The sequence below is a fragment of the Gavia stellata genome, chromosome 29 (assembly GCF_030936135.1).
Source record: "Gavia stellata isolate bGavSte3 chromosome 29, bGavSte3.hap2, whole genome shotgun sequence".
In the NCBI taxonomy this organism is placed as follows: domain Eukaryota; kingdom Metazoa; phylum Chordata; class Aves; order Gaviiformes; family Gaviidae; genus Gavia; species Gavia stellata.
Window position 1 is genome coordinate 2,747,406 of NC_082622.1, and position 26,237 is coordinate 2,773,642.

Below are 26,237 nucleotides of genomic sequence, written 5' to 3' on the forward strand. Positions count from 1 at the left end.
AACATCACCTGCCACGCAGGAGTTAACTGCCCCATACCACAGCAGGAGGCCAACATGACAAATACACCGAGGGCTCGCCTCCCCAGCGGGCACTGCCGAGGCCCTGTACCACAGGGCAGGGCTACAAAGGCAGGAGGGGGAAGGCTCAGCTCCCACACGGGCACTGCCAAGGCCCTGTACTACAGGGCAGGTCTGTGAGCACAGGCAGGCCATGGGCTCAGCCCTCGAGACAGGCTGTGCTGGCTTACCGTACCTGCAGAGACCAGGCGCGGCGGCCGCGCTGCCCCTCTCGCTCCCAAACCGGACCCCGGCCCGAGCCCCCCCCGCCCCGCACCGCAGTCCTGCCCCGCGCTTCGCGCCTCAGGGCTGCCGCCTCGAGGAAACACTGACAGCGCATGCGCCACAGCCCTCGGACTGGCGCGGAGAGCCCCTGCGCATGCGCAACACAGCTCCCGGCTCACACGCAGGCGCCGTGGGTCCGCTGGGGGATAATTCCCTCAGCAGCCTGGGACTAATGTCACGTCGGCAGACCTGCGCGTGCGCAGCTGCGGACGAGAGGGTGCTGGCCCCTCCCTCACACGTCTCCCTGTCTCTGTCACGGGCCCGGCACTGCGCATGCGCCCGAGGAGCGCGACTCGCGCGAAGCCCGCCGTTGGCAGAGCGCGCGTGCGCGCCCTGGGGGCGGGCCGTGAGGCGCGCGGCGGCGTGCCGGCGCAAGCGCAGAGGCGCGCGGGGTGGTCGCGCGGGAGCCGGCGGGGGAGGGGGGGACAGGGGGCGGTCCTTCCGGCCCCTCACTTCCGGCCCTGGCGCCGCGGCGGACGGTGTGGCAGCGCCGCTCGGCCCGCTCCGCTCCGCGCCCGCCCGCCCCGCCGCCGCCCGCCCCCGCCATGCAGCGCCGCGACGACCCCGCCGCCCGCCTGGGCCGGGGGCCGGGCCCCGGCGGCGCCCGGCAAGGGGCGCCTCCGCCGCGGCGGCCGCCCCGTGGCGGGGGGGGCCGCGGGGCCGCCACCGGGGCGCAGCCGCCGCCGCTCCTGCCGCCCAGCGCCACGGCCGCCGCCTCGGCCGCTCAGGCCCCCGCCGCCGCCCCCACCCCGCTGCTGCCCGGGGCCGCTGTCAAGATGGAGCCCGAGAACAAGTACCTGCCCGAGCTGATGGCCGAGAAGGACAGCCTCGACCCGTCCTTCACGCACGCCATGCAGCTCCTCACAGCAGGTACCGGGGGCAGGCGGGGCGGAGCGGGGGGGCTGGGCAGGGCGGGACCCCCGGGCAGGCTCCCCCCCCCCCGCCGTGCTCGGTGGGGCGGGCAGGGTCGGAGGCAGCTCCTAGTGAACGCCTTGTGCGGCGAAGGGGGAGAGGGAGCCCCCCGGGGGGGCCTGACGCGGCGGCGGGCAGCTCCCGGCCGCCCCGGGTGAAGCGGCGGGGGGGCGGCCGTGGCGCCGATCCGTTCGGGTTCCCCTGCCCGGGGCGAGATGCGACCCCGGGGTTTTGAAGATTAGCTATTTCTCTTATTTCATCTCTGCTTAGCCCCGTGCTTAATGCAGGGCCTGGGCCGGATTAAAGGCAGACCCAGAACTTTCTTTTTAAAATGCGGTGTGCGCTCATATTGGCCCGTTTCATCCCTGGGGAGAGAGGGGACCGAAGAGAACGGTGCAGAGTGGGGTTTTCCACGTAGCGTCTGCTTGAGTCCCTGTGAGGCATGGTTTGTGTTCTCTTTGATTTTCCCACTCTGGTAATCTGTTTTAGAGCTTGTTTCATGCTTCTGATGAACCTAAATAGGGAATGGAAATGGCAGTCTTTGTTCTGTGCCCAGACTAGCCTTCTCCTTCCCCATCACCGCTGCCCAATCGCCGGGCGGCTCTGATTTCTCCGTATCTCCCCAGCGCAGCTGCTGCACCCGCGTTCCGTGCCTCTGTGGAGTGGATTGAGCTGCCTCAAGATACTGTAGCCAGCTTAAAAATTGGAACGAGTTAAAATATTTGCTACCACTTACTGCTTTATGGCATGTAGTGGAGAGCTGGGAGGTACCCGGCGCAAGGATGTACTCAGATTTAATCTGCAGATGAGCAGAGTGCTTAGCTCTCCGGTACTTAGCATTTTTAAGGTCTTCAAAACGTATAGAATTGCCATAGTTGGTGCAGTGCTAGAGATTTTATTAGCTTCTCCTTTAATGTAGGAAATAATTCTTAGGAATTGCTGTCTCCCATTGTGCAAGTAACTGAGGTATATCATCATGGGTAACTTGGCATCACTCGCGGACATCTTGATCTAAATAAATTAGTTTTATAATCCGATTTGCCATCAGTTTAATGTTTTTCATTAATAAAACCCTTTAGCCAGCTGATGCTCGACAGCTCAGTGATAATGCCTTCCAGTGAAAAGAAACCTAAGGAGTTTGCTAATTCCCGCACAAAGAACGACGTTCTCAACCCACTTAGTAAAGCTTCGTTCACTGAGTGGTGTAACAAGGATTTATGAGGTTTTTTCATTAATTTAAAAATTGCTGATAGTAGGCTGCAGCTTTGTGAGACTTAAAATTGATCATTGGAAGAGCTCCAGATGCTTCTTGCTTGCTTTGGATATTTTGAAAATTGCTGTCCTTTGGGAGCGTTCACTAGCAGTCCAAATGCAGGACAGTCCGAGCAGGAAGCTCATGAGAAAGAATCTGAAATAAAATGGTGGGTTTTAGGTGACTAAATCTCTTTGCACAGATGACCCCAAACTGATCTGGATTGCTCAGAATTTCTCTACTGCTGTGGCACCCTTTGGGGATGTCAGGCTGAGGAAGCTGCTGTAAAGCTTACTATGGAATTTAGGTCTGGACCAAAGATTGTAATGCATACAGCCAGCACAGCTTAAGCAAAATGACTTCCAGACAAAGAAATGACTGATTATTGAATGTCAGCAGTATTCCTATTCCAGCCTTTTTTCAGGAGGGGAAGTTGCTTGTCCTGCTGCCTCTGGGATGGAACCCTGCAGGAGTTCTGCATTGAAACTAGGACTTCTTCTTTAAAAACAATATGTAAAAGTAGTCTAAAATACTTTTGTGGTTCTAAAGCTGCTTAGCATTTCTAGAGAAAATTAGCATTATTTAGGAGCAAGATGAAGGGCAACACAGTGATGTAATACTGATTCTTGAACGAGGTATTGTGTGATGAAAAGCAGTAAAGCAGCTAGATTTTGGGGTTCTGTTACGCAGCGCCCTGAACAGAATCGGAAAACTGGGATTTCTTGCACCTTGGAATATGAGCCGCATTTCCTCACTCCTGTGATTCGGGGTCTGTGTGACCTTCCCCTTCCACAGGAACAAGAAAACCCCTTTTCCTCACTTTGATTTATGCCCTCCATCTGCTGCGGGGAGGGCAGGAGGAGATGCTGATGTTTCAAAAGGCACAGTCCTCTCTGCTTGCGTGCTTTGGGAGGACGGGAGATGTCCACCAATGTGTTAGCTAAGCTAGGCATAGGGGTTTTTCAAATTCTTGTGGTACTCTTAGCTATTTTTATGTCATGGAGAAACTCCCAAGTGAAAAGAGCTGGTCATCTCTGAGCTTCCTGTGCTGCAAACAGATACGTGAGCTATGTCGTTCAACTAGCAAGTCTCCATAGAGCTAGCATCTAGTTGGTCCGTATGTTAAATGCAGCCCTTTACACCCCCGGAAGCGTGGAGCGGTGAGGAGGGATGGAGATGGCTGGTGAGGGGTGGATTCGGAGCAGTGTGTAGGTTAGTAGGTGCAGGACCCATGAAGGGAAGGAGCACCGAGCAATGAAGGAGTTAGAGCAACGCATTGCAAAGCAGGGAGCAGCGTGAGGTGTCGGAGGACTCCTCGACAGAATCCCCGGCTGACCGTGCTGGTTCTCCTGCCAGATTCATTCAGTCTGCATGTATTCCTAGGGAGGAAAAAAAGGGCTGTGTGGGAAAGTCAGATGGATGGGCGGTGGCCTGCCTGGAGTGACTGCCAAGGAACCAAATAGTGGGATTAGAGATGGGCTGAGGTCACAGGGGTGATGAGAAACTGTATGTAATCCAGAGCAATACGATGTCCTGAAGCTTGCTTGGCGTGGAGTTAAGGCTGTCCTGAAATGGAGAAGGTTATCTAAATTTCTGCATTTCGAGTGTATGCCCTACCCCCAGAGGAGCTGTAACTGCCGCCTTAAACTTATGCCCAGACTTCGCAGGCTGTGCTATGCTAATGCCGTTTCACTGTTGCATTTTTGAATGTATATATTGCTAAGCCATGCCAACGTTACTAGATGCTGGTGCTAGCCTGCCTGTCACTGCTGTGACTCTGCCTCCTCCCACTTCTCTCCCAGGAGCCTCCACTACCTGTGCCATTTCTCATAGCTCACCTCCAGGCTTTCTCCTCCCTGCCTCGTGCTTGAGCAGTGTTTCTTTTCTCCCTGTGCTAGTGGCAGTCCCCTCCCTTCTCAGCAAAGCTCCAAAGCAGAGCTGTCTGCGGATGAACCCCAGCATACAGGCTGGAGGGGCGGGGAGGTATTTCAGCAGAAAGCGGGAGGGAAATGGTGGGGTTAGGCTTGCCAAATTCTGCAGCTTCCACTATTGGCAGGGTCCACCCACAGGTCCCTGCTTCCTCTCCTGTGAAATCAAACCAGCTGGGAGCAGTAGTGTAGGAGAGAGGGAGCTCTGCTTTCTTCCAGAGGCTCCCATCCCCAAACATTTTTGGGGTTTTTGGGCATGGGGTCAGTATTACCATACCGTTAAGATACTACTCTCAGTGTTGTGAATAAACAGAATGTGTCTCTGCCTACAGAGCACAGGTGTGCTGCAGTTTAATATGTTTTTTGTTAGGGAAGAGCTTGGGCTTAGATCAGGAGTAGCTCTGTGGCTGCTTAGCCTCCTCCTTGTGAAGCAGCGGTGTTACCAACCCCCTTTACCTACCCCTTAGGATTTCTTCTGAGACAATGCAATCACTGCCCCACATGAAGTCCTGGAAACCACTGCCACACATGCTGCCAGACTGCTGACATTCCCCGTGGCAAGAAGGTAACCTTCTGCTGCACCTCTGACACGGCTTTAAAAAATCAGCACTGAAATGAGGCATGCTTAATCCCTCAAGGTATACGTACGCTTCTCCTTCATATCAGTAAGTGGTCTGACAAACTGCTACCACTCATCAGTTCATTCAGTACTGCTTCATGTCACGTAGCTAATGTGCCAGAATGCATACAGATAACGCCGGAATCCGGAGCAGTAGGACACGTCACAAGTGGCATGTTTTTAGTCCTTCTTCACACCTATTTCCAGACTTGGAGTTTGTTCTGAAGGTGTGAAGGGGACTGCTAGGTCACCCGCGCTGACCTGAATTGCAAAAGCTGGAGAATTTAAGAGTTATTCTGCTGGGGCAGGGTTTTTTTCTTCTCCTATGTTTTGGATTTCATTTGAAGACTTGGTGGATCCAATGCTTTTTCTTTTTTTCTTTTTTCTTTTTTTTTTTGCAAATGGTTAATTATTTGTTGCCCTCACAGACCGATTCCCAGATGTCGTTGCTACTGTTGCATGGAATGGATTTGGCTGTACGGTTGATGTGAACTGTGATTCACTGGTTTGCAGAGGCTTACGTCCGATTGCGTTGTGTTTTGACGAGGTAGAAGATGCCTCTGGGTAGTTTAATTTACATCAAGAAAGTTTTAGGGTGCTTTTGTTCTTGATGTGTACGTAGAAAACACTTTTTGTTAATATGCAGAATGCATTTTCAGAAATTCACGTACTGTTTTTGGAGAACCAAAATATTTGAGAAGTAATCACATTGTATTATAGGATCTAAAGCTATGCCTAACCAGGGATAAGGCCACCAGTGCAATCTTGTTTCCAAATCTTGATCCTCTGATCTGTTCTTATAGCTAAAATTAAAAAAATTACATAAAACTAACCAAGGCAGCCAGCTCTTTTGCTTATTTTATAAATTTGACAGTGCTTGAACTTCTGGGTTTTTTACTTTTGCATAGTGTCTTCAGAAAGTCATTTATTTTTAAAGCAAAAATCAAGCTATCTTTTTCAAAGCGGTTAGATCCGGTAATTTTTTTTAAGCTAAGGAGTCATGGTAACAGTTTTGTAAGGGAGCCAAGGTGCTGGTGCAAGTAGAAATACAAAATTTAGGCTTTTTTCATAATTACGCAACACAATCTCCAAGTTCTATATTTAGATCTCTAAACTAAACCCCAGTTTATTTTACTGTGTCCGTAACTGAAAAGTTAAAATATTGATCATTTGATCATGTTTTCTTAAGGGTTTGGGGGTTTTTTTGGTCGCACATCTACTTGCTTGCCTTCCTTGTGGTCTGCACCGTTTGGAAGATGCCAGCGGTGCTTCTGAGCCCGTGAGGCTGGGGTTGCCTGTCCAGTCAGAAGGATGATGGTAACCCATTGCTCCTATTTCTGTTTGGATGATATGAGAATATTATTAGGTGGATAACATGCCGAGTATCTGATATGCCAGTCTTCCAAAACTGTGAACATGAACATTTAGGCGAAAGCATATAGTTTCTGACATGGACAGAAATCACAGGAAACACAAGATATTGCAGCTGCCCTCTTTAAATTCTGGTAATGACTAAGCAGTCTTCAGTTTCAGTTTTGTCTTGCAGCTTTAATCCAGTTATGTGTATAATCTTGTGAAAGTGTCTCTCTTTCCCCTGAGATGTGAGAAGTTGTATTTGGAGCACTTTCAACTCGGAAGACATATTTGTAGTTCTTGGGATTGCTGATGAAATGACACAATTTAACTTTTAAGGAAGGGTCATGCTCCTCTCCTGATAAGCATCTGTAAATAATAATTTGTGATGGCTATGCATGGTGTGACCATTTTTTTTTTTTAGTTGGACCAAAGAGTGCATAATGGTTCATCAATAACTTGGGATTGTTAATAACGGATTGGCTCCAAATTTGGGGGAACTTGTCATCTAGTTGTTGGCCATTAAATAAAAATTGTACGTGACTGGACATCTCTGGAAAAGAAAAGCCAGTTAGCTATAGGCTACATTCTTTTGGAAAATGTTGGGTGTTATTCTTGTAGAAGGGAAAGTACTTTCATGACTGTAAGAACCTGCTAGGAATGCCTGTCTTGAAGATGATCTTCAATCTTCTCCATTTGGGTTGTCTTTTATGAGAGAGAGAACCTTCCAGAAGGTTATTTGGACTTTGTTCCAGATCCCCCTCCAGCTGCAGCATGCCTTCAGTTCAGTCAGGCCTCCTCAGTGTTTTTTCCAAGACTCTGTAATTCACAATATACAACTAAAAATGAGAATATTATTTTGAGAGACAAAAAATTTGTAGTTGCATTGCCTGAATCAAGTTAAGGACGTCTCACGCTCACTTTCATGGCTACATGCCTGAGGTTTACAACTTAAAAAAACAAGTTATGAATTGCTTGTGTGATAAAGGTGCATTTATTTAATGAAATGAAGCTTATAAGAATTTCATAAGCTAGACCGCACTCTAGTGTGTCCCTCATTTGGGCTTCTGTTTATTAGGAATATTTTCAACTTAACTGAAATTCATAGTGTCAGTATGTGTTGATGCCACTACTTAAATTACAGATTTAAAATACTGCATCAGCTTGAATGATAAAAACTTGCCTGATTTGCTGATGGCTGCTGCATTATAGCAAACGTATACAGTTAGTGTAGTTGGGGCTGGTTTCTTTGTAGGTTTAGGAGTCTGCATGTGGGTACGGCATTCGTGGTGGACACACGAGTTTGGGGACAGATAGAGGAAAGCACAGCAGAAGTGATACACAGAACTGTACTTACAGTTTCCTACTCTTACCTGCTGAAGTTATTTGTAGGGCATTCTCTGCTGTTCTTATTTTTGTTGATTATCCCATTTTTGGCCTTCTGGAATCCCTAGATGTGAAGGGAGGAAGAGGCAAGCTGGGCTAGCACTAAAGAGGTGGCCTGTCTATCCAGATTCCATTAATGCAATTATAAGCGTTCATATATTCACAGAGAATGAGGGTGGTACGTTCTGTCATAATTTCAACTCTAAAAATGATGCTTGTTTGAGGAATATAAGCAGCCCTATTTTTATCTTGTTTAGAAATTGAAAAAATTCAGAAGGGTGAAACAACAAAGAAGGATGAGGAAGAGAACTACCTGGATTTATTTTCCCACAAGAATATGAAACTGAAAGAACGAGTTCTGATACCTGTCAAACAGTACCCCAAGGTGAGGGCCAGAAAATAGCTTACTGAATCTCTGTGATTTGCTTATTTTCTATGGATTTTATGGCTGACTTTTAGAGATAGTAGCTGTCAAAGTGTCATCAGGAGTTATGCCAGTGTTCCACTATCGCTACGGAATTTTTCCGGTGCAAGCTTGCAGGATCTTATTTCTAATGTATTACATTTCTAGAATGTCTTGGGATAAAGCTAAATGGTGATGCATAGCTGTGATCTTTTATTACTAGAATAGATACTTTCATATGTAGAGCTTTGGGTTTTACAGTTAAGAACTCATTTAACTCTTAAGACTTGCTGCCTGTAAAACTACTGGAGAGTAGATGTTAGAATTAAAAGCTTTACGTGAGTTAATTTAGCTTGATTTTCTGGTGGAGCATTTTTTCATGCAAAGAATGTTCTGGAACTTAAATTTTCCTGTGCATTTTTTGGTCTGTATTTTTTGGTGAGGTGAAGAGAAGATGGAGCGCCTATATTTTTTGTCAGCCAGCAAAACATTCAAAAAAGCTTTTGTTAAGGCTGCTGAGCTCTGGAGCTAATATTTTTCTTTTTGTTCTTCATTTGCAGTTCAACTTTGTTGGAAAGATTTTGGGACCTCAAGGCAACACCATCAAGAGACTTCAGGAAGAAACTGGTGCTAAGATATCTGTGCTTGGGAAGGGTTCAATGCGAGATAAAGCAAAGGTAAGAGCATCACCCTTGAAAATATACAACTATAGTAATGCCTTTCATATTGCTGTAAGAACTAGTGGTTCTCAAAGCATTTTATAAAAGATTAAACCATTAAAATCCAAAAGCAAAGGCAGTAGGAAGTCACCCTTCCTAAATTGTTCTGTGCATGTTGGGAGCCATCTTGATTGGGGCAGAAGTGTGATGGATGTTTTCTTTACGAGCATGACTTAGAGACCAGTCATCTTTTGCTATCCTGTACCCTTGGACGCAGAGATAGTTTATATGAAAGATGAAGTACAAAGTTTGTAAAATAAGAATTAATTCCAGCTACTCCGTGACAAGTAATTCGCTGAAGGAATACGTTTCCCCTCCAGGGGGAAAAAAAAAAAAATCCTTTTTCCAGCTGTTCCCTCTGAAATCCTTAAATTCTTATGGTTCACTGAAGATGTTGGAGCAGTACGTCCCTGGTAATCTTTAGTGAATCACAAAGTGCCAGGAGGTGTTTTTGAGCAGAAAAAATGAAGAGATTTTTTTTCTTCCTGCTTATTCCCAACACTGAGTTAACAGTCAACAGATTAGTAACTTAAATCAGCTTTTTACTTTAGCAGCATGAAAAGCTTTTACACTTCTAGCTTATTTGTAGCTTCTTAAAGCCGTCTGAATAACACAGGTATCTAAGAGTAGAGTTAAAGAGCAAGCTTATTTGAGGCATTAGACTTCACTAGATGGTAAAGAGCACCTCAGGCAGAAAGGTGGTGTAGAAGAGGAAGAATGCTGCCTGTATATGCTTAATCTTCTGGGAAAAAAAAAAAGTGGCTGGCATCAATGCATTAGCAAAAATATCATAGTCACTTGAAAAGGCAGCTATAAAAAGATGGAAGGTGTAGATTGCACGTGGCTTTTTATAAAACTGTATGCTCATGTGCATAGTGCGTTACCATGATCTGTGTCCAGGCATGGCCAAAATGCTTTTACAGCTGTTTCCTGTTAAGGTGTAGAAAACAGGTAAAAGAAAAATAGTTCCTCTGCATCTTACTTAGTTTTAGGAATCTCTAATCTGCTTTGTTTCAGGAGGAAGAACTGCGTAAAGGGGGAGATCCTAAATATGCTCATCTAAATATGGATTTGCATGTCTTCATTGAAGTTTTTGGACCCCCTTGTGAAGCATACGCTCTGATGGCTCATGCCATGGAGGAAGTCAAGAAGTTCCTTGTTCCAGTATGTATACTGATGCTCTTTTCTTTCTGAAGGAGGTAGATGGGTTGTGAATCTGGCTGTAAGGTTGGGTAAGATTTGCGCAGTGTAAGGCTCATGCTACAGGAATGGCGTAGCTGAGGAAGCCTGGAGTATTAAGTGTGTGTGTGGCAGCTTAAGATGACCCCATTAATCTCGCATGAAGGCATGTATTAATCCCCTAACCATAATTTGAAAGGCATACCCTTACAGGGCAATTGTATAGAACACTTGGAGTGGGTCTTTCTCTCCCAGTATTAGCTGTGGACACTGGGGTGGGTGGATAGCTTGTCTAGCCATGTGTCAGTTTTAGCAGCAGAATAACTTTAGCCATGCGTGGCACAGAAGAGACTCCTTGGATGGGTTCCTCTGACTTGGAACTGTAGCATAGAAATTCGGCTAGAAAACTTCATTGGTCAGATGTACGGAGATGTTTGCTCTGCTCTAAAGGGGTGGTGTGAGGATGAGGAGGGTGACTGCCCTGGCAGCTTGGTGGAAGTATTCAGTGTTGTAGCTAGTTTCTGAGACACATCTGTTAAATCAATATTTCTGTTGCTTTAAATGTGTATCATGTGAAGGAACCTCTTTGCTAATCAGGCATTTATACAGATGATGCTTGTTACCTTGTTTGTGGATGTCTTTCACTGGTGAACTTTACAAGACCTTTATGGTCAACTGCAAGTCAGTTTTGTGCCATCTAGAGTATTGACTCCAAGAACTGCAGAACTTGAAGGAGTCTTTTGCATGTTATTAAAATGATGGTATTGCTTGCTAAAGTGGAAAAAAAACAAAATGAGAAGGAAGCACGCAGTGCTCCCTGGTTCTGGCTAGCTCAGCCTGTAATTCAGAGACCTGGCAGGTAGAGAGCTGGATATGCCTCGGCACTGTGCTCCACAGCTGAGCCTGGGAGCTCAGATGTTCTGCCTGAAATACCAGGGGCGGGTGGAACCTGAGAGCGGTGGGTAGTAGGGAAGTGTGGAAAAGCGTGTGGGTACTGTGTGATTTCTGTGAGTCTGACACAGAGAGGAGGAGAGATTGCTATGTGAAGTGTCTTTGAAGGAAAGAGGTCATCTTCAAGGAGCCCCTGGGACGTACAAAACCTCAGCTTGCTAAAGCAAGCGTGCAGCCTTGCTATTTAAAGTGTCTTATCTATCGCTGCCTTCAAACAATGTGTTAAACTTGTGAAAATTGACAGAGAAGTCACTGTGGAAGCCAGCAGTGCTGTGAAGACACATCTGGTAGGAGACTCCTTGCTTTGTGGTGTTGCCATGGCATTGTGAAGATCCTCGGTGCGAGGCCCAGCCTGCCTGTGTGCTGAGGGGAGGGGTGGGGTATGATGACTTCTGCGGGGTCACCAGAGAGCTCTACTAATTCCTGAAGCTAGATCCAAGGCGATATAAATGCACGGAGCCAAAACATCCTGCATTCCTAAGAATTTGAAAAGACAGCCTGGATTTGCAAATGGGTGTTTGCTGTTCGTCAGGCTGCATTCTATGCTGTTCCTTCAGTGTGTCGGGAACACAGCAGTATGTTGTTACCTTATGTGGGCTCATTGCCAGCCATTTGGCTTTGAACGGGATCTGTAAGGTGCTTGAGGTGAGATATGTCCTGCCTGGCTTCACCTCTGTACTCTCCCAACATTTGCAAATAAATCTTGCTGACATCCCTGGGATGCTGAACATCATCAGATGCCTCCAGAACCCCTATGGGCAAGGTCCTCTTCCCAGGGAGCAGCTGTAGCGCTCACGGCAGCTCCCGGACGTGCAGGTGGTATGCCCTTCTTGGCCGCTTTGGAGAAAGCTGGCAGTTGTGCGTTGCTGCCTGCTGAGTAAATCCCAGTAAAACTAAGCAGCAGACCTTAATTTGGGACTATCAGGTTATTTTTATTCCAGCACGGTAGCCTGCAGTATCCTGGAGCACAGACTAACTAGTTAGCTGTTCTTTGGAGTTGACTCTTTCCCCTCTTTAGGATATGATGGATGATATCTGTCAGGAGCAATTCTTGGAGCTCTCCTATCTGAACGGTGTACCAGAGCCAACTCGTGGCCGAGGAGTCCCTGTGCGGGGAAGGGGAGCAGCTCCACCACCGCCTCCACCTGTTCCAAGGTATATTTCCCAAAAGCGCAGACCTGGAAATGCTGCATCTTGCTCAGAGTTGTCCTGCCAGATGAGGTTAAGCTACTTGTTCTTGCACATCAACTGTTGGCCTTGACCTTGGCTTTTGGCCAAGGCCTTCTAGCCTTGTGTTGCAGGCTTGCTTTTAGCAAGCTGGCGTCAAATGTTTTGTATGTTTTGAGATGTAATCTAGCGCAGTGGGTGTCCTGTATTATTTTTGGTGTCTGAAATCAGTAGCTTCATAAAGTAACCTTTCAAAAATTGGCCTACAAAATCCTGTGTAGATAGATGTGTTGTGTTTGCTTCTGTAGCCTTCAGCAGAATAAGCATTTTTCCGTTTAAACTGACCTTCCTTTGGAAGTTACAGGTTGGCATTATTCTGTCATTGCTGTCAAGGCATTGGGATAAATTGGTGATAAAACTCTGTGACTATAGTTCTTGCTTCACTACCTATTTCCTGGGGGGAAGGTCTTTACTTCTGAGTGTTTAGCCCCAAAGTGTCCCTGCTCATCTCACCATTCATCTTTACAGTCCTGGAGGTCTGGCAGTCATTACAGGTTAGTGATAGAGGGTTGTTTAAAGCGAACTCTGAGAAATTACTTGGTTGAAGTTCTGTACCAGATTTATTTCTTTGTCTGTACAGTATCTAATGCAGTAGAGTGCTCACCTCAGAAGAGGTTTTTGTAAATCCTGCAATACAGCAGTGTTAGCAATTTTTGTGCTTTCGTTCTTGATAAAGAATTCATGGCTTAGTTACTGGTGACTGTATTTATTTATCAAGCTATTGCATTTTAAAGTAGGTGTAAGAAGTGTATGCGCTGCCCTCAGTATTCAGCACGCGAGCCGTACAGCAGTAGCTGTTGACGATCCTTTTTATCTCCTTTCCAGGGGCCGTGGTGTTGGTCCCCCCCCTCCTCCTCCTCGGGGGGCCCTTGTGCGAGGAGCCCCGGTGCGGGGTGCCATTGCCAGGGGAGCTGCTGTAGCCCGCGGAGTGCCTCCTCCCCCAGCGGTACGGGGTGCTCCTGCACCCAGAGCACGTGCAGCCGGCATTCAGAGAATACCGCTTCCTCCTCCTCCCGCACCAGAAACCTATGAGGAATATGTAAGAAACTATATATCTTTGGGGTTTTTTTTATTCCAGCTAGCTGATCATGTATTAGATGTTCAACATTCTTGAAACAAGAGCTAACAACAGTAAAATTGCCCTGGAGAAGTGGCCACCAGTCACTCGTACGGTTCTGGGTGACCTGCTCTGCCTCTTTAGTCCTCAAAGGAGGGAACTGCTAGTGTTCTAAGTACAGGGTAAGGGGTGATTTTTATAAAACTGAAATGTTGCCCCCAAGACTGATGTTTGCCATAACTATCGGTGCACGTTAGAAAAACTACGTCACGGAGATTGATGTAGTTTGCATCACATTCTCTTTCTGCAAGAGAATTCTTTAAGCAGGGAACACCAAAGGTTTCTTACCACCCCTAAAATCCTTAAAATAAATATGTGAATGAACATGACAGTGTTTCAAGGCATATAACTAAGGACCACCCTCCTGTCAAGCTTATCTTAGCATATGTGGTCTTGCTATTCTAAAGGGAAAACAAGATGACTCTTCTTGGTGCACAACAGCATTTTGGGGAACCATCACAAATATTGATACTTCTAAATTCTGTTTCTTCTCTCAGTAAAACTTGTCAGTTTTTCCACTGAAACCAATCATAAGTTAATAGGTTGGGTTTTGACTATCTGTAAATGTGTGTTTTAGATAACACAATTACAGGCCTCCTGGCACATGGATTTGTACCACAGACAAGCTGCAGCCTTGGGCATGTAAATGACTTTCAAATGCATTGTAAATACTAGTGTGGTTCATTCCTCCCAAGCCACAGAACACGAGCAGATTTTGGCTACCTGTGTCTTACGATTGAGCCTCTTCCCTGTGGCAGGCAAGGATTCACAGGCTCCTCTGAAAGCTGCTGTAGCCTGAATTCAGTTTTGCCGTTATTCTTGGTCAGGCATTAACCTTTGGTCCTTCCATTAACGCTGTTTATGTCATCATCCGTTTCAGGGCTATGATGATGCATATGCAGACCAGAGCTATGAGGGGTATGAAGGCTACTACAGCCAGGGCCAAGGGTAAGTTTGCTTGTCTCCTATCTGTTATGGAGAAAATTATGCATGATCTTTTTTTTTTTTTCTTTTAAGGGCATGGAAACACTCATTTCTGAGTTTGAGCTGTAGGGAAAGTGCCCTGTTCTGCTGGAATCCAGGAGTGCCTGAGAAATAACTTTTGGGAGCGTCCCAGTGTCCTTGACAATTCTGTAAAAGCAGTGATCAGACACACCACAGCCATGAGCAATATTGGGCATCTTTGCTTTCCAAGTGTTTGTGCAAGTTGTGTCAGTTTAGGAGTACGATTTCAGCACTGTATGTAACCAACATAATTACTCTTCCAGGGACACAGAATACTATGATTATGGACACGGGGAGGCACAGGAAACCTATGAAGCTTATGGTATGTCTGGGAATACTGTTCTCTTGACAGGGAAGGGGCTGCACATAGTTGGGAATTGCCTGCAGCGGTTGCACATAGTTGGGAATTGCTTGTGGTCGACCAGCTGTTTTCCAGTGCCACTCCACACCCTGAGCAAAAACTTACTGAGGAGAACCTCAAGTAGTTTTCATGGTAGAATATTTATACCTATGGATTATCCAGGTCTGAACAACCAAAGGCATTCTGTGGTTTTTAGATTCTTATCTAGCTTGATTGTCTCAAAGATGATGCTTTTAAAATTCAGTTTTTTAACTATGGAAATATCTTTTGATTTCCTTGTAGCTTTAGAATATTTTAAGAGCTCTGGATTTCCACCCACAGCACTACTTTTGCTGCAGTCTGGTTTTCACGGATTATATTTTGTTGAGCTGGATGAGCGCATGGTTCCATCTGTTTCCTTACCCTCAAAAACCCGTTAGCTGATATTGACTCTGCACTATACATTTGCTTGGAAAATGGATTTAAATGTCATATTAAGGTCTCCCTTTGACTAGGTGGAACAATTTTGGTCAATAAGACTTGCAAGTAGTCTATGAAGTTTAGCTAATTTGAATTATGTAAAGCTATCAACTTAGGCTAGACTGAGGGGGTGTGGGAGACCAATTTAACCGCAACTGTGTAAATCACCAACTGTTGAAAACAATAAGCCTTATATCTGAGGTGCTGGCAATAAAGAATTGGGTGACTGCGGGTTTTTTTTTTTTAAGCTAGTTCATATATCCAAGCTTATGAATGGCGTCTGCACGTGGCAATGAGTAAGCTTCATTTTCCTGTTTCTGTAAACAAGCTGAACTACAAACAAGTTAGGAAAGCTATGCAGCGAGCTGCTTAAAGGCATGGAAATACGCTGTATTGAAAACAGCTCCCTTTAGCAGAGCATCAGTTGCCTGAAGGCTTGAGTGAACACAGGTAGTGACAATAAGGACCAGTTGGAGGGGCTTTCTGGGATCCTCAGGGACTGGGAATCCCCTATGCAGTGTCATACCATTAGGGAAGCTTTAGGGAAGCGGAGTTGTTAATCCAGTGGCTGTCTCCTGCGCTGGCCTCAGGGCATTCCCTGCTCTGGGCTTAAGTTGTGAGAAGTTCAAATTCAGGTGCCTAACCAGGGATGCTTTTCCAGTCTAAGATGCATTTGAATAGACAGCTGCTGTCAGTCACGCTGGCTGTCTTTCCTGCCTTCAATGGCCTGGTTTGTTGCCTGTGTTAGTCACGCAGCACAAAGAGGCTTTTGTGCCTCCTACTTGGTAGGAGAGCGGTGGTGTCGTCTGGGATATGAAGGCCAAAATGTTCATTGTATACTTGGCATGAAGTCGCCACAGCTAATCTGTTTATCCACAGTAATTTCCTTTGGTCTCTGCTTTCATGAAAACAGAATTAGAGGAATAAATTGTTGAGCCAGGCTGGAGACAGTTTTGAGAAAATGGGAACGTGCTCCGTGGTGGTAGGAACAGGCTCGGCTGTCTTTCGGGCTTCAGACGCTTGCTTTCGTAAACTGGTGACCCTGGAGAGAATGGCAGGCATGCAAGTACGAATGTTGCAAGCACAAGCCATAATGAAAGCTGAGCTTGGATATTTGGAGCTTGAGCTAGCTCGGGGACAATGGGAATGCGAACTTCATTTGCTTCGGTGGTGGCTGTATGTAGCAGAAGGGTTTGGGCTGTCTTCTCGAGTGCTTTGTCCCGCCAGCAGTTAAAGCTGGTACAGCACTAGCAAGTGATGTCTGCTCCAAAGAGGTGAGCAGACGCTCCGCGAGCTGCAGCTGTAAATGTTCCTGTGTTCGTGGAGGGGAAGGAACAGCAAGTCACAGAAACAGACTGGTGTCTGGAAGTTCAGTGGATGTGCTGCTGTCTTAGAGCAGTGTAGGGACTTAATTATTTTAGCACAGTTATCCAGGAGCTGCCTTGCCTGGCATCTAGGACGGAGAGAAGCACTACCTGTAGCAGTCCCCCCAGCCGGACCCCGGGGTTATAGATGGTGCTGGCCGCCAGCCCGAGGGGCTGCGACTGCTGCGACCTTCGCCACGGCTGGCTGCCAGAGCTGCCCTGTGAATTGGCTTCAGCTCTGCTGAAATTAATTACTCCTAAGAGGCACCGGGTTTGTCCAAGTCGGCGCTTAGCCGGGCTGTCGGAGCTGCAGGCTTCCCGGGAATCCTGCGCAAGTGGCTCTTCCCGTTATGTCGGAAGATGGGCTGCAAACGAGAGGTTTTGGTGGACCGCGGGGCGTTTTGCAGACAGGTTTTGGGGTGAAACCGCTGTGAAGATGCCCCGTGCCTCCACGTCAGCTCTGGAGGGGAGCCTGTCCGGCCGGCACCGCCGCTCCCTCCGTGCCCCTTGGCTCGCAGCACTCCGCCATCCTTGACATATCCCTCTCTTTTCCGCAGGGCAAGATGACTGGAACGGAACCAGGCCCTCCCTGAAGGCCCCGCCGGCCAGGCCAGTGAAGGGGGCCTACAGAGAGCACCCATACGGACGTTATTAAAAAACAAACATGAGGGAAAAATATCAGTTATGAGCAAACAGTTGTTACTGATTCTTGTATCTCCCGGGATTCCCGTTGCTTTACCCACACCAGACAAGTAATTGTCTAACTGTTTTTCTTCGTGGCCCTTTTTCTCCCACTCCATCCTCACCCTGCATTCTGGCTTCTGTACGTAGTATTTTAAAATGAGTTAAATAGATTTAGAGGACCGACTTTAATTTTTTTTTTTAAGTGTGTAGATGGCTTTTCTTTCTTTGTTGTTTAGATAAACACAACTGTACCTTTTTTAAGAAAAAAAAAAGTTGAGTTAAAAATGTTAGTTTCAAAAGTGACATGCTTTGCTTAGCAGTTATGAAATTAAGGTTTTGTTAACCTTTTAAGTTTGGTTTTAAGGAACCCATAAAAGTTGTAGTTGCAGAATCCCAAAGTAGGCTACATTTCAAAATTCAGGGCTGTTTTTAAGAATTAAAATCATAATGTAACGGTAGTAGCTTCCACCGTTTAAAAGTAACCTCAGATGTCAAACTTTCCTTAAAAGCAGATTGCTGGTGAATCTTCAGTTTAAATTTTAATACAAAGGATCCTCCAACAAATTAAATAGCATTATTTAAAGGTAATTGACTTAAAAAAAAAAAAATTAGGTTTGTAAAATTGACTTTTCTTACGTGGGTTTTGAAATCTAGCCCCGAACATGCAGTGTTGAGAGATGCTTGGGAAGCAGATTTTCCAGTGTAAAGGGGGTCTTAGTTTGGTTCTATACGAAGAACTTTTAAGGGAAAAACAAATTAAAGCATGGCTCTAATTGCCCAGTGTTTGATATTAGAAACCAGAGTATTAAGTGAGTAGGTCCGAACTCTGTAAAATTACAGTCTTCTCATTTTTATAGTGCTTGGGGCAGATAATACAGTGCAAGTTTAAAACTGACGAAGTTGTCAATATTAGCAATCCCGTTGACTTGTTCAAGTGTATCTCAACACTAGCTTTGCATAAAAAGGGACACTGCAGCTGAAAAAATGAGGAAAAATTTCACTTTGTACATAGGATAAAGTCCTAATTGGATTTGTACACTGTCCTCCCACTCTGTTCTTGAAGATTAAATGCTACATGTGTAAGTCTGCCTAAATAGGTAGCTAAAACTTGTCAAAATGTCTGCCGCAGTTTGTCAATAAAGTTTAGTCCTTTTTTAATCAAAGTAAATGTGATGAATTGTCATTTTTTTGTTGAGCAATAAAATAGCTATTTTTTTTTCAAATAAATTTAAATTAATGCTAAAGCTAATTGTCTTTTTAAAACATGGAGACATTCTAAAAATTGTGTTTTTTGTAATTCTCACAAAAAGTTTATCAAGCTCATTGAACGAGCTTAATTTTTTTAAAAAAAAAAAAGAAGGAAAAATTGTTTTTCACCCCCTGGAAGTTGTTGAAAGCAGTTTGATCCTGGACTATGGCAGAAATCTGACTTCTGTCTGCTGGAAAGTGTTTATGGTTCTTTGCTGAATTACTGATTCAGATATCAGGTGGCCTCACCGAGTCTCCCAGACTGCAGACTCCAGATTGAGTCTGAAATGGCTGGTTTAAACGTAGCGTGACAAAATGAATGCTGAAAATTCCAAGGCTTAGCTGCCACCAGGAGGAAAAGGAAGCTTGCTTTCTGCTTTATGTAAACACCCCTAACCCCCTTGGCTAAGATGATGCCCTTCCCACTTTACGGTAGCTTTTACTTGGAAAACCACTTAAAAAACGTATCTCTGTTTGTGAAGGGTGCTGAGTTGCTCCTCATAGCCTTCTGAGAGGGTGTGTATGTATCTATATATATATACAATATTAATAAAGTAAATTGCTTCTTAGAGAGACGTGAAAAATGGTTTGTATTTCCCATCTGCAAAATGAATCTGGCATTCTAGGGGGAGAGAATTAAACTGCTCGGGGGTGAAAAATAGAGCATTAGGAACCAAACTGCTCATAGCAGTGCATGATTGAGGGGAATACTTCAAAACAAAAAGTTGTATTTGTAGATTGTTATTAAAGTGTAAATAACTGAATTTTCAACAATGGTTTGGAGTCAGCTTTCAGGGCATAATGTCTTGCTTGATGAAAAGATCACCCTATGCCCCCCTTTTAAAGGAAAATTATCGCAGGAGAATCAGGATGTGTAAAGCTAACATGCATCGCAAAACCCAAAAGGTAACCTAAATGTCTGATTTTAATAGCACATTTCTCTTTTACATAAACTGTGACGGCAACTTGCATAAACTTTATTGAAACAATTCTTCAAATGTTAATTTTAATGTAAAAATTTGCAAAAAATGTTTAAAATAAACATTTAAAAAAAACCACATGCTTCTGCATAAATTAGCAATAACTAATAATGTGCCCTTTGAAAATGCACTGTAATGTAATGTGGGCAAAAAGGAATCGGCAAGCTTAAATATCAAAAGATGTAAAATGACAACGAATATAGATAGTCCTGCTACTGCCAAAAAAACATTCTGCTCAGTTCTTTAAAAATGTAAAATGATGGCCCTTTTTAGACCCCAGTATTGATATTTACTGCGAAATGTTCAAAGCTCAGCTTAAGTTGCATGTTTTCCTTCCTGTGTAATTGCATGCAGGAATCTTTTTCTTTTGATTTCTGCTTACGTTAAGGAGACTCACAAATGTCTTCAATTTGCAGGAGTCAAGAGTACATCGCTGTGAATCACTTGGGTGAAGATGAGCAGGGGCAACACGAAGTGGGTAAGTTTGTTTATTTTTGCAACCCCTTGCAAGCTGCTAACAGGTTCTGTGTGGGAGGTGGGGGGCGGCACCATCTGAGCTGCTAAATTGGAGCCATTCTTTATATACCCACAAATAAATTACTTTTGCGAAAGGCCGGTTGCATGACTGACGCTCCTGCAGCGGTCACGGTGTGGAGGAGGCTTCAGTACGCACCTGCGTAGAGCTCTCCCACCGAGATCCCGTGGAGAAGGAGGTTTAAGTGGATTTGAGGAGAGAGGGAAATGTGGTAAGATCTGTCTCTTGGAGCTGGTTCCCGGCTGAGATGCTGGCCTTCGTGAGAGTGCTCTCAGCAGCAAGCTGGCATTGAAGTTGTTGTTACCTACCCTATGCTCTAGAAACAGAGCAGCCCAAGGAACGGCTCTACAGGAATTCCTGTGAGAGTCCATAATGCATTAATATTATAGCCTGCAGATTTCGGACCAGGTGCTGCCCGGCTAGACCTTGCTAGTGCTACCCCTTCTGAAATGTGATCTGGCTGCTCTTTTTATATCCTTTTGTCTGATGTCATTGCCAGAGACGGCTCGGTCAGCGGTCCTGCCGGCCCGGCTGCCGTGCGTTTAGCTCGCAGCCCCGCACGCCTGCCCTCAGGGAGTGAACACCCTGAGCCCTCGGGGAGGGGTGATGGACCCCCAGCACCTTTGGGTGCTGGTGCCGGTCAGCACCCGCAGTGGCGGGGCTCCCTCTGGCGGCTGCTCTGGCCCCACTGACTTGCTTATTCTCCAACAAATACCTTAATAACTGCACGCAAGCGCTTGCAAACCGAGCGGTACCTTGGTTGGGGAGATTACCGCGCATCAGCGGGGTGACCTGCTTACACAGCAAGGACACGTCTCCCCCAGGCCCAAAGGCAGCAGCCGTAAGCGTTTCCTTTGGGGACGGCTAATCGCTTTCTCTCAAATCTTGAGATCACTGAAAGTCTGAGCTCCATAAATAAAAGAACAAAGAACTAAACCCTTGAACGCTGAAGAAGTCTAATGGCTTCAAAAGACAACCTTGAAGAGCCCTGGGCGTAGGACATAGAAGGACATAAGTCTTATTTTATATGGAATTGTAAAGCTACCAAACGAGCTTCTCTTATCTGAGGAGTATTAGGAAGAAGAAAGCGGTAATATGTGGAAGTGCTGCAACAGAGCGAGATTACCCTCAATTCTTTGACTTTAACGTGAAAATTGGATCCGTAGTTTTCTGCTAGGGGAAATCATAACGTGTCTGGATTTGTGGCGTGTTTATCGAATGCATCTTCATTTACAATGTAATTGGAACATCAATTTATATGGTGTTGTACCAATCTTTCCCATTTCTTTCTTAATAGGCTCAGCTTTTATATCAAGTGGAAAAGATTTGATAGAGATCATCTATTATGATGCAGTTTTTTACCAGTAGAAGTGGATCTTGTGACACTGCCTTTGGAGTAATACAGCTTGCTTGTGCATTGCATTTGTTGCATGTTGATGTGAAAGATTTTCATGTTCTGGAGGAATGTAAATCTTAGTGTATTGAAAAAAACTGTATATACCAAAAGTATTTTGAAAACATGCCCTGCATCAAACATCTTCCTCCCTCTCATAGCATTACTACATTCAGATTTTAGCCTAGAGTCTGCAAAAGCTAATTTGAGATCCCAAAATAGCCATCAGCATCGGATGTGTCTCTCAGAGATGCTCTAATTAGCCAGACGTTCCGGGGGTGATAGGGATTTGGTGAAATTTGTGAGGGGTAGAGATTCCTTTGAGTACCAAAGTCTGAGTCACCTAAATAACCTTCCCTTTTCTACTGACACGTAGCCACTGGAGGTAGTATTTTGCTGGCTGTGAGCTAACGAGCACCAGCGATCTTTCATCTCCAGATTTCCCCAAAGGACTAATCCACATCTTATTATTTGTAGGATTTTGGTACAGACCATAAACAAGATAAAGGTCCCCATTGTGCTTGGTACTGTCCAGGGTGACGCACAGCAGCAGTCACCTCTCTGTGGAAGTGTTTCCCAAACATACTGTTGTTTTCAGGAGAAGCTTGGCTGTAGAAGCATCCTCCTGCTGCAGAGTGCTCCATGCCTCAGCAGACCCATCTTCTCTGGCCCTTGCTCTGGGCGGCCCCAGCTGCTTCAGCCTCTAGTCCAGCCCTTTTTTATAAATACTGAGGCTGGCCTTGCTTGGAGCTGGTATAAACCTGGACTTTACCCTCTTCAGTGAGGTCTCACCGTGCATAGCGGTTCGTAGTCAGTATCTTGGACAGCAACGGGAGCGTGAAACAGAGCTTGCAGGAAAAACGCTCCAACTGGTATTGCAGAGATGTCCCCAGCAGCTTTTCCTGGAAGGAGACCATCATACCCTGCCCATTCCTTACCCCTGGTTTCAAGTTGCTGTTTGGATTATTAAATAAAGCAAGTGGCTACAAGCTTTATTTTATAACTCACCTATGGTATTTTTATGTTTACTTTAGCCTTACTGAAAGCAGTGTTTTAAGACATTACCTTGATCTGGCCCTCTGTAAAATTCCGTATTTGGTAAGTTGGGTTTAAGAGCACAGCTGGATTCCCTGTTCGGCTGTTAAAGCAGATGATTCTTTTTGTACAGAATGAGTTTTTAAATTTGTATGAGAGCATCTGTCATGAACAGAGCCAAGAAAAACAATTTAAACGTGCGCATCTTCCCTTCCTCACCCCATGCCGCCGCTCTCCTAAAGAACATTTGGGCAGAGGGTGATTCCTGCAGCCTGTGAGAGACCCTCCAAATGCCCCCCGCGGAGAGGAGACCAGCTGTGACCTGTCTGCTGGGAGATGCAGAGGAGAACAGGCGGTGCTGCTAACACAGCTCTTCTCGCGGCTGCGAGGAACGAGTACATATGGTGCTTTCGGGGAGGAAGACAGGGCTTAGGGAAATTCTTCCTTAATTGATAAACCTCTAACATCTTGGATGAGATGTTGGCCACACGCCCCATTTGTAAGCTCTGAGGGGGAGGAATTTCTGCAGGCTAGTCAGGGCCCGTGGGAACTCCCGTCTCCGATGTAGATGTTATTCCTTTTTTCTACTCAGGAAGCTCGGTTCCTCTGAGCACGGAGCAGAAACCTTCGCTGTTACTGCTCAGTTGAGCCTTCCATTGCTACCATATGTTGTAATAGAAATGTTTGTTTCCACGCTCGTTTTGCTCCTTTTGCAAAGTGGGATGAATCTCCGGTGAGCTGATTTCAGATCTGATAAAGGAACCTGGTTAAGATGCCGTTCGCTTTGCTGTGGCTGGGGAATAGGAACCTGCCAGCTCTTGGTGAGTGCTGGAGAACGCCGGAGCCTCCCTCGGCTGCCTCGAACGCTGGAGAGCAGCAACTGTATGTTGGATCACTGCAATATAAAGTGTTTTGCAATGAAGCTGTTACTTCTGTTGCTGGCTTTAGAACCAAATATGACCAAAGGCTCGTACGTGGTGTTAAGAGATGCAAACCTGTTTTTAACCTGGCCTCGGTCCGTCCTACCTGTTACCTTTATGGTTGTTCCTGGAAGACTCTGTTAAAACCGCAGGTGCCCGGATGCTCCGGGTTTTTGATGGCTCCGCGCAATTCAGGTTTCAAAACCAGTAAGAAATGAAAGATTGGCCCTGTGAAAGTTCATTACTTTTGGAGACGGCTTTGCCTCCGCGGGCAGGGGTGGTTCTCGGCATTGTGTAACGCTCCGTCTGTACTGAAGCATCAACCGCCCACAAGTTAAGGAAATCAATGAAGAACCGCAAGTGGTTGGTAAAGACGGTGAAAACTGATCAAGGTGAATCACAGCACCAAAATAACTTGTCTCGGAAGCTGGCGAGCTCTTGCGTGGCTGGTATTGGGCGAGAAGCGTTGGACAGATGTTGAAAATCGTTAGTCATTCCCTATAATAAAGGCCTAACGGTGACTTTTTTCCGGCTTTCGAAGGCGTCAGGTTTTTCTCTCGTGTCTCCTCCAGCTGCAGAGTTGCCCTTTGTGGGAGGGTGGACCCCCCGGGGGGGTGCGGGGGTCCGGCGGCGCCTCGGGCTGCCCGAAGCGCTTCGGTGGCTGCTCCCCGCGAGGGGGCGGGGCGAGGGGCGGGGCCGGGCGGCGCGCGCGCGCGCCCCGCAGGAGGATTGTCCGCTGGCGGCCGCCATCGCGCCGCCGGCCCCGCCCGCCATATTGTGCCCGGCGCAGGCTGAGCGGCGGCCGGAGATGGGTGAGGGGGGCCGAGCGGCGGGACGGACCCGGGCACCGGACCCGGGCACGGGCCGGGGAGAGGCGGGCGGGGGGGGGCGGAGGGGCGCGGGGAAAGGGGGGGCCGAGCGGCGGGCGGGGCGCTGGAGAGCCCGCAGGTGGCCCCGCCCCGCCGCTGCCGCTGTGAGGGGGGCGGCTCCCGGGCCGCGGCCTGGCCCGGAGCCGCCGGGGCTCCCCGGAGCTGCCTTACAGCCCCGTTCCTCCCTGCAGCCTCGGTGCGTGCTCCGGTAGCTCCCCTGCGGCTCCCCCGTAGCCCCTAATGCTGCCCTGCAGGTTTCCCGTACCCCGGCGGAATCTCCAGAGCCCGCGGTGCTCTCCTCTGACGGGTCCTGCAGCCCCCACAGCGCTCCTGTAGCTCCCACTGCTCCACCACAGCCCTGGCCTGCACCCCAAGGGCCTTTATAGCCCCCGTTACCCTCCTTCAGCCCCAACCTGTGCCCCCAGAGCACTCGTAGCCCCTGCTGCTCCCCCAGAGCCCCTCTGGCCCCCACTGCTCTTCTGTAGTCCCCACGTGTGCCCCTAGATTTCTCATTTCTCCCCTGTAGCCTCTGCCTGCCCCCCTGGACTGTGTGTGGCTCCTGCCTGCACCTCTGTAGGCCCCGCAGCCCCTGGCCTGCGCCCTCGCAGCCCCCACTGCTCCTTCAGAGCCCCCATCTGAGCTCCCAGAGCTCCTACGCCCCTGAACTGCACTCCTATAGCTCCCAGGGGTGCCCCCCCCAGGCTCCCCAGCTCTCTTCCCAGGCCCAACACTTTCATCCTACCGCTTTTCCCTCTCAGACTCTCTTGTCGTCGTGTCTTGGGCGTCCAACCTGCTGTCTTCACCTCCCCCCCGAGGTCCTGTCCATCTGGTGCCCCCCACCGCGCCCCCATGTTGTGTCCTGGGGAGTTCCTGTGCACAGCCCCTCCTGTTCACCCGCAGTTACTCTGCGTCCCCAGGTCACAAAGACTCTGTGGGCCATGGCACATACTGGGGTTTCTGCCCTTTGCTCTGTACCCCCGCAGTTCCTCGCCACCTCTGTGCCCCACTGGCCCGTGTGATGGCACCCATCTCCGGGTATCTTTGCTTTGCTGGGGTCTAGCCCCAGGCACACCCCCTGCACCCTGTCCCTCGTTGTCCGGGATTAGTACAGCAGTTTGCTGGAGGACTCTGGAGCTCAGTGGAAGCTTTAAAACTTGTTTGAGAGCAGTTTCTAAACCTTCAGCAAATTTTCTTTATTGTCAATGCTAATTGCTAAGTGATGCAAACTGGAAATTAGCAATCAGAAAAAGAAATGTAAAGCAATTGATATGACCTGATCCAAGTTTCTTCACAGCTCAGATTTCACTTCTAGTAAATGGTGTATTATCACCCTGTCCTTTCTCTAAGTTGTATAGATTCTCCTAAGGTTAAACAGGATCCAGAGAAGGCTTTTAAAACCTTGGTATTATTATTATTGTTTACACTGTGGCAAGCAAGCACTAGAAAAGCTAACTTTGGGCTAACATCCCATTGAGCTCCATGCCACGCAAACATCAACAACAAATGCCCTAAAAATGCTAGGTTTTTTTTTCCCATCTTAAAGGAGCAAAAAAGAAAAAAGCTAGTTTGCATCCCTTTAAAAGAGCTGTGAATATTTGATTCCAGCACAAAATCAGGCAAAAGGGGACCTAGGTAGTATCCCAATTTACTGAATCCTTTGGGCAAATTGTTTGGCATCTCCGTAAGTATATTGCTCTGCCTGTAAAACAGGGATAACACCACAGCGATGCAGATTAAATTCCTTGTAAACTGCCTTGGGTTGGGAGAGAGGCATGAAAAGCTTCTTCCCACTCCCGAGGAAGCCTGCATACATTAGGCTTTAGACTCTCAATGAATTCACAGCACCTTAACAAGCTGCTGCATGTCCTGGGAGCGTCAGGAGCTATCTGGGGCCACATCTATAGCCTGTGGCAAACACAGGAGATGTAGAAAAGGGTTGAGCAAAGTTGCATTAGCCTGCTTTGTGCTGCAAGCCAGCCGTGTGAGTGATCGGTTA

The 26,237-nt window shown here is 47.0% G+C and overlaps 1 protein-coding gene across 1 annotated transcript; it reads left to right on the forward strand.

Moving 5' to 3' along the window:
- Positions 1-887: 887 nt before the first annotated feature.
- On the forward strand, positions 888-18,425 carry KHDRBS1 (KH RNA binding domain containing, signal transduction associated 1). The gene is made up of 9 exons (XM_059830953.1): positions 888-1,212; positions 8,050-8,177; positions 8,756-8,872; positions 9,932-10,078; positions 12,063-12,199; positions 13,097-13,310; positions 14,269-14,336; positions 14,657-14,715; positions 17,135-18,425. The coding sequence occupies exons 1-9, from the start codon at positions 888-890 to the stop codon at positions 17,230-17,232; spliced, it is 1,293 nt and encodes a 430-aa protein (XP_059686936.1). The 3' UTR covers positions 17,233-18,425.
- The last annotated feature ends 7,812 nt before the right edge of the window (positions 18,426-26,237 follow it).

What these genes read in the sequence shown, in the direction of transcription:
- KHDRBS1 (XM_059830953.1), top strand. Translation starts at nt 888, where the DNA reads ATGCAGCGCCGCGACGACCCCGCCGCCCGCCTGGGCCGGGGGCCGGGC. An exon ending in CATGCAGCTCCTCACAGCAG is followed by an intron (nt 1,213 to 8,049) that starts GTACCGGGGGCA and finishes TATCTTGTTTAG; the next exon opens with AAATTGAAAAAATTCAGAAG. An exon ending in CAATGCGAGATAAAGCAAAG is followed by an intron (nt 8,873 to 9,931) that starts GTAAGAGCATCA and finishes GCTTTGTTTCAG; the next exon opens with GAGGAAGAACTGCGTAAAGG.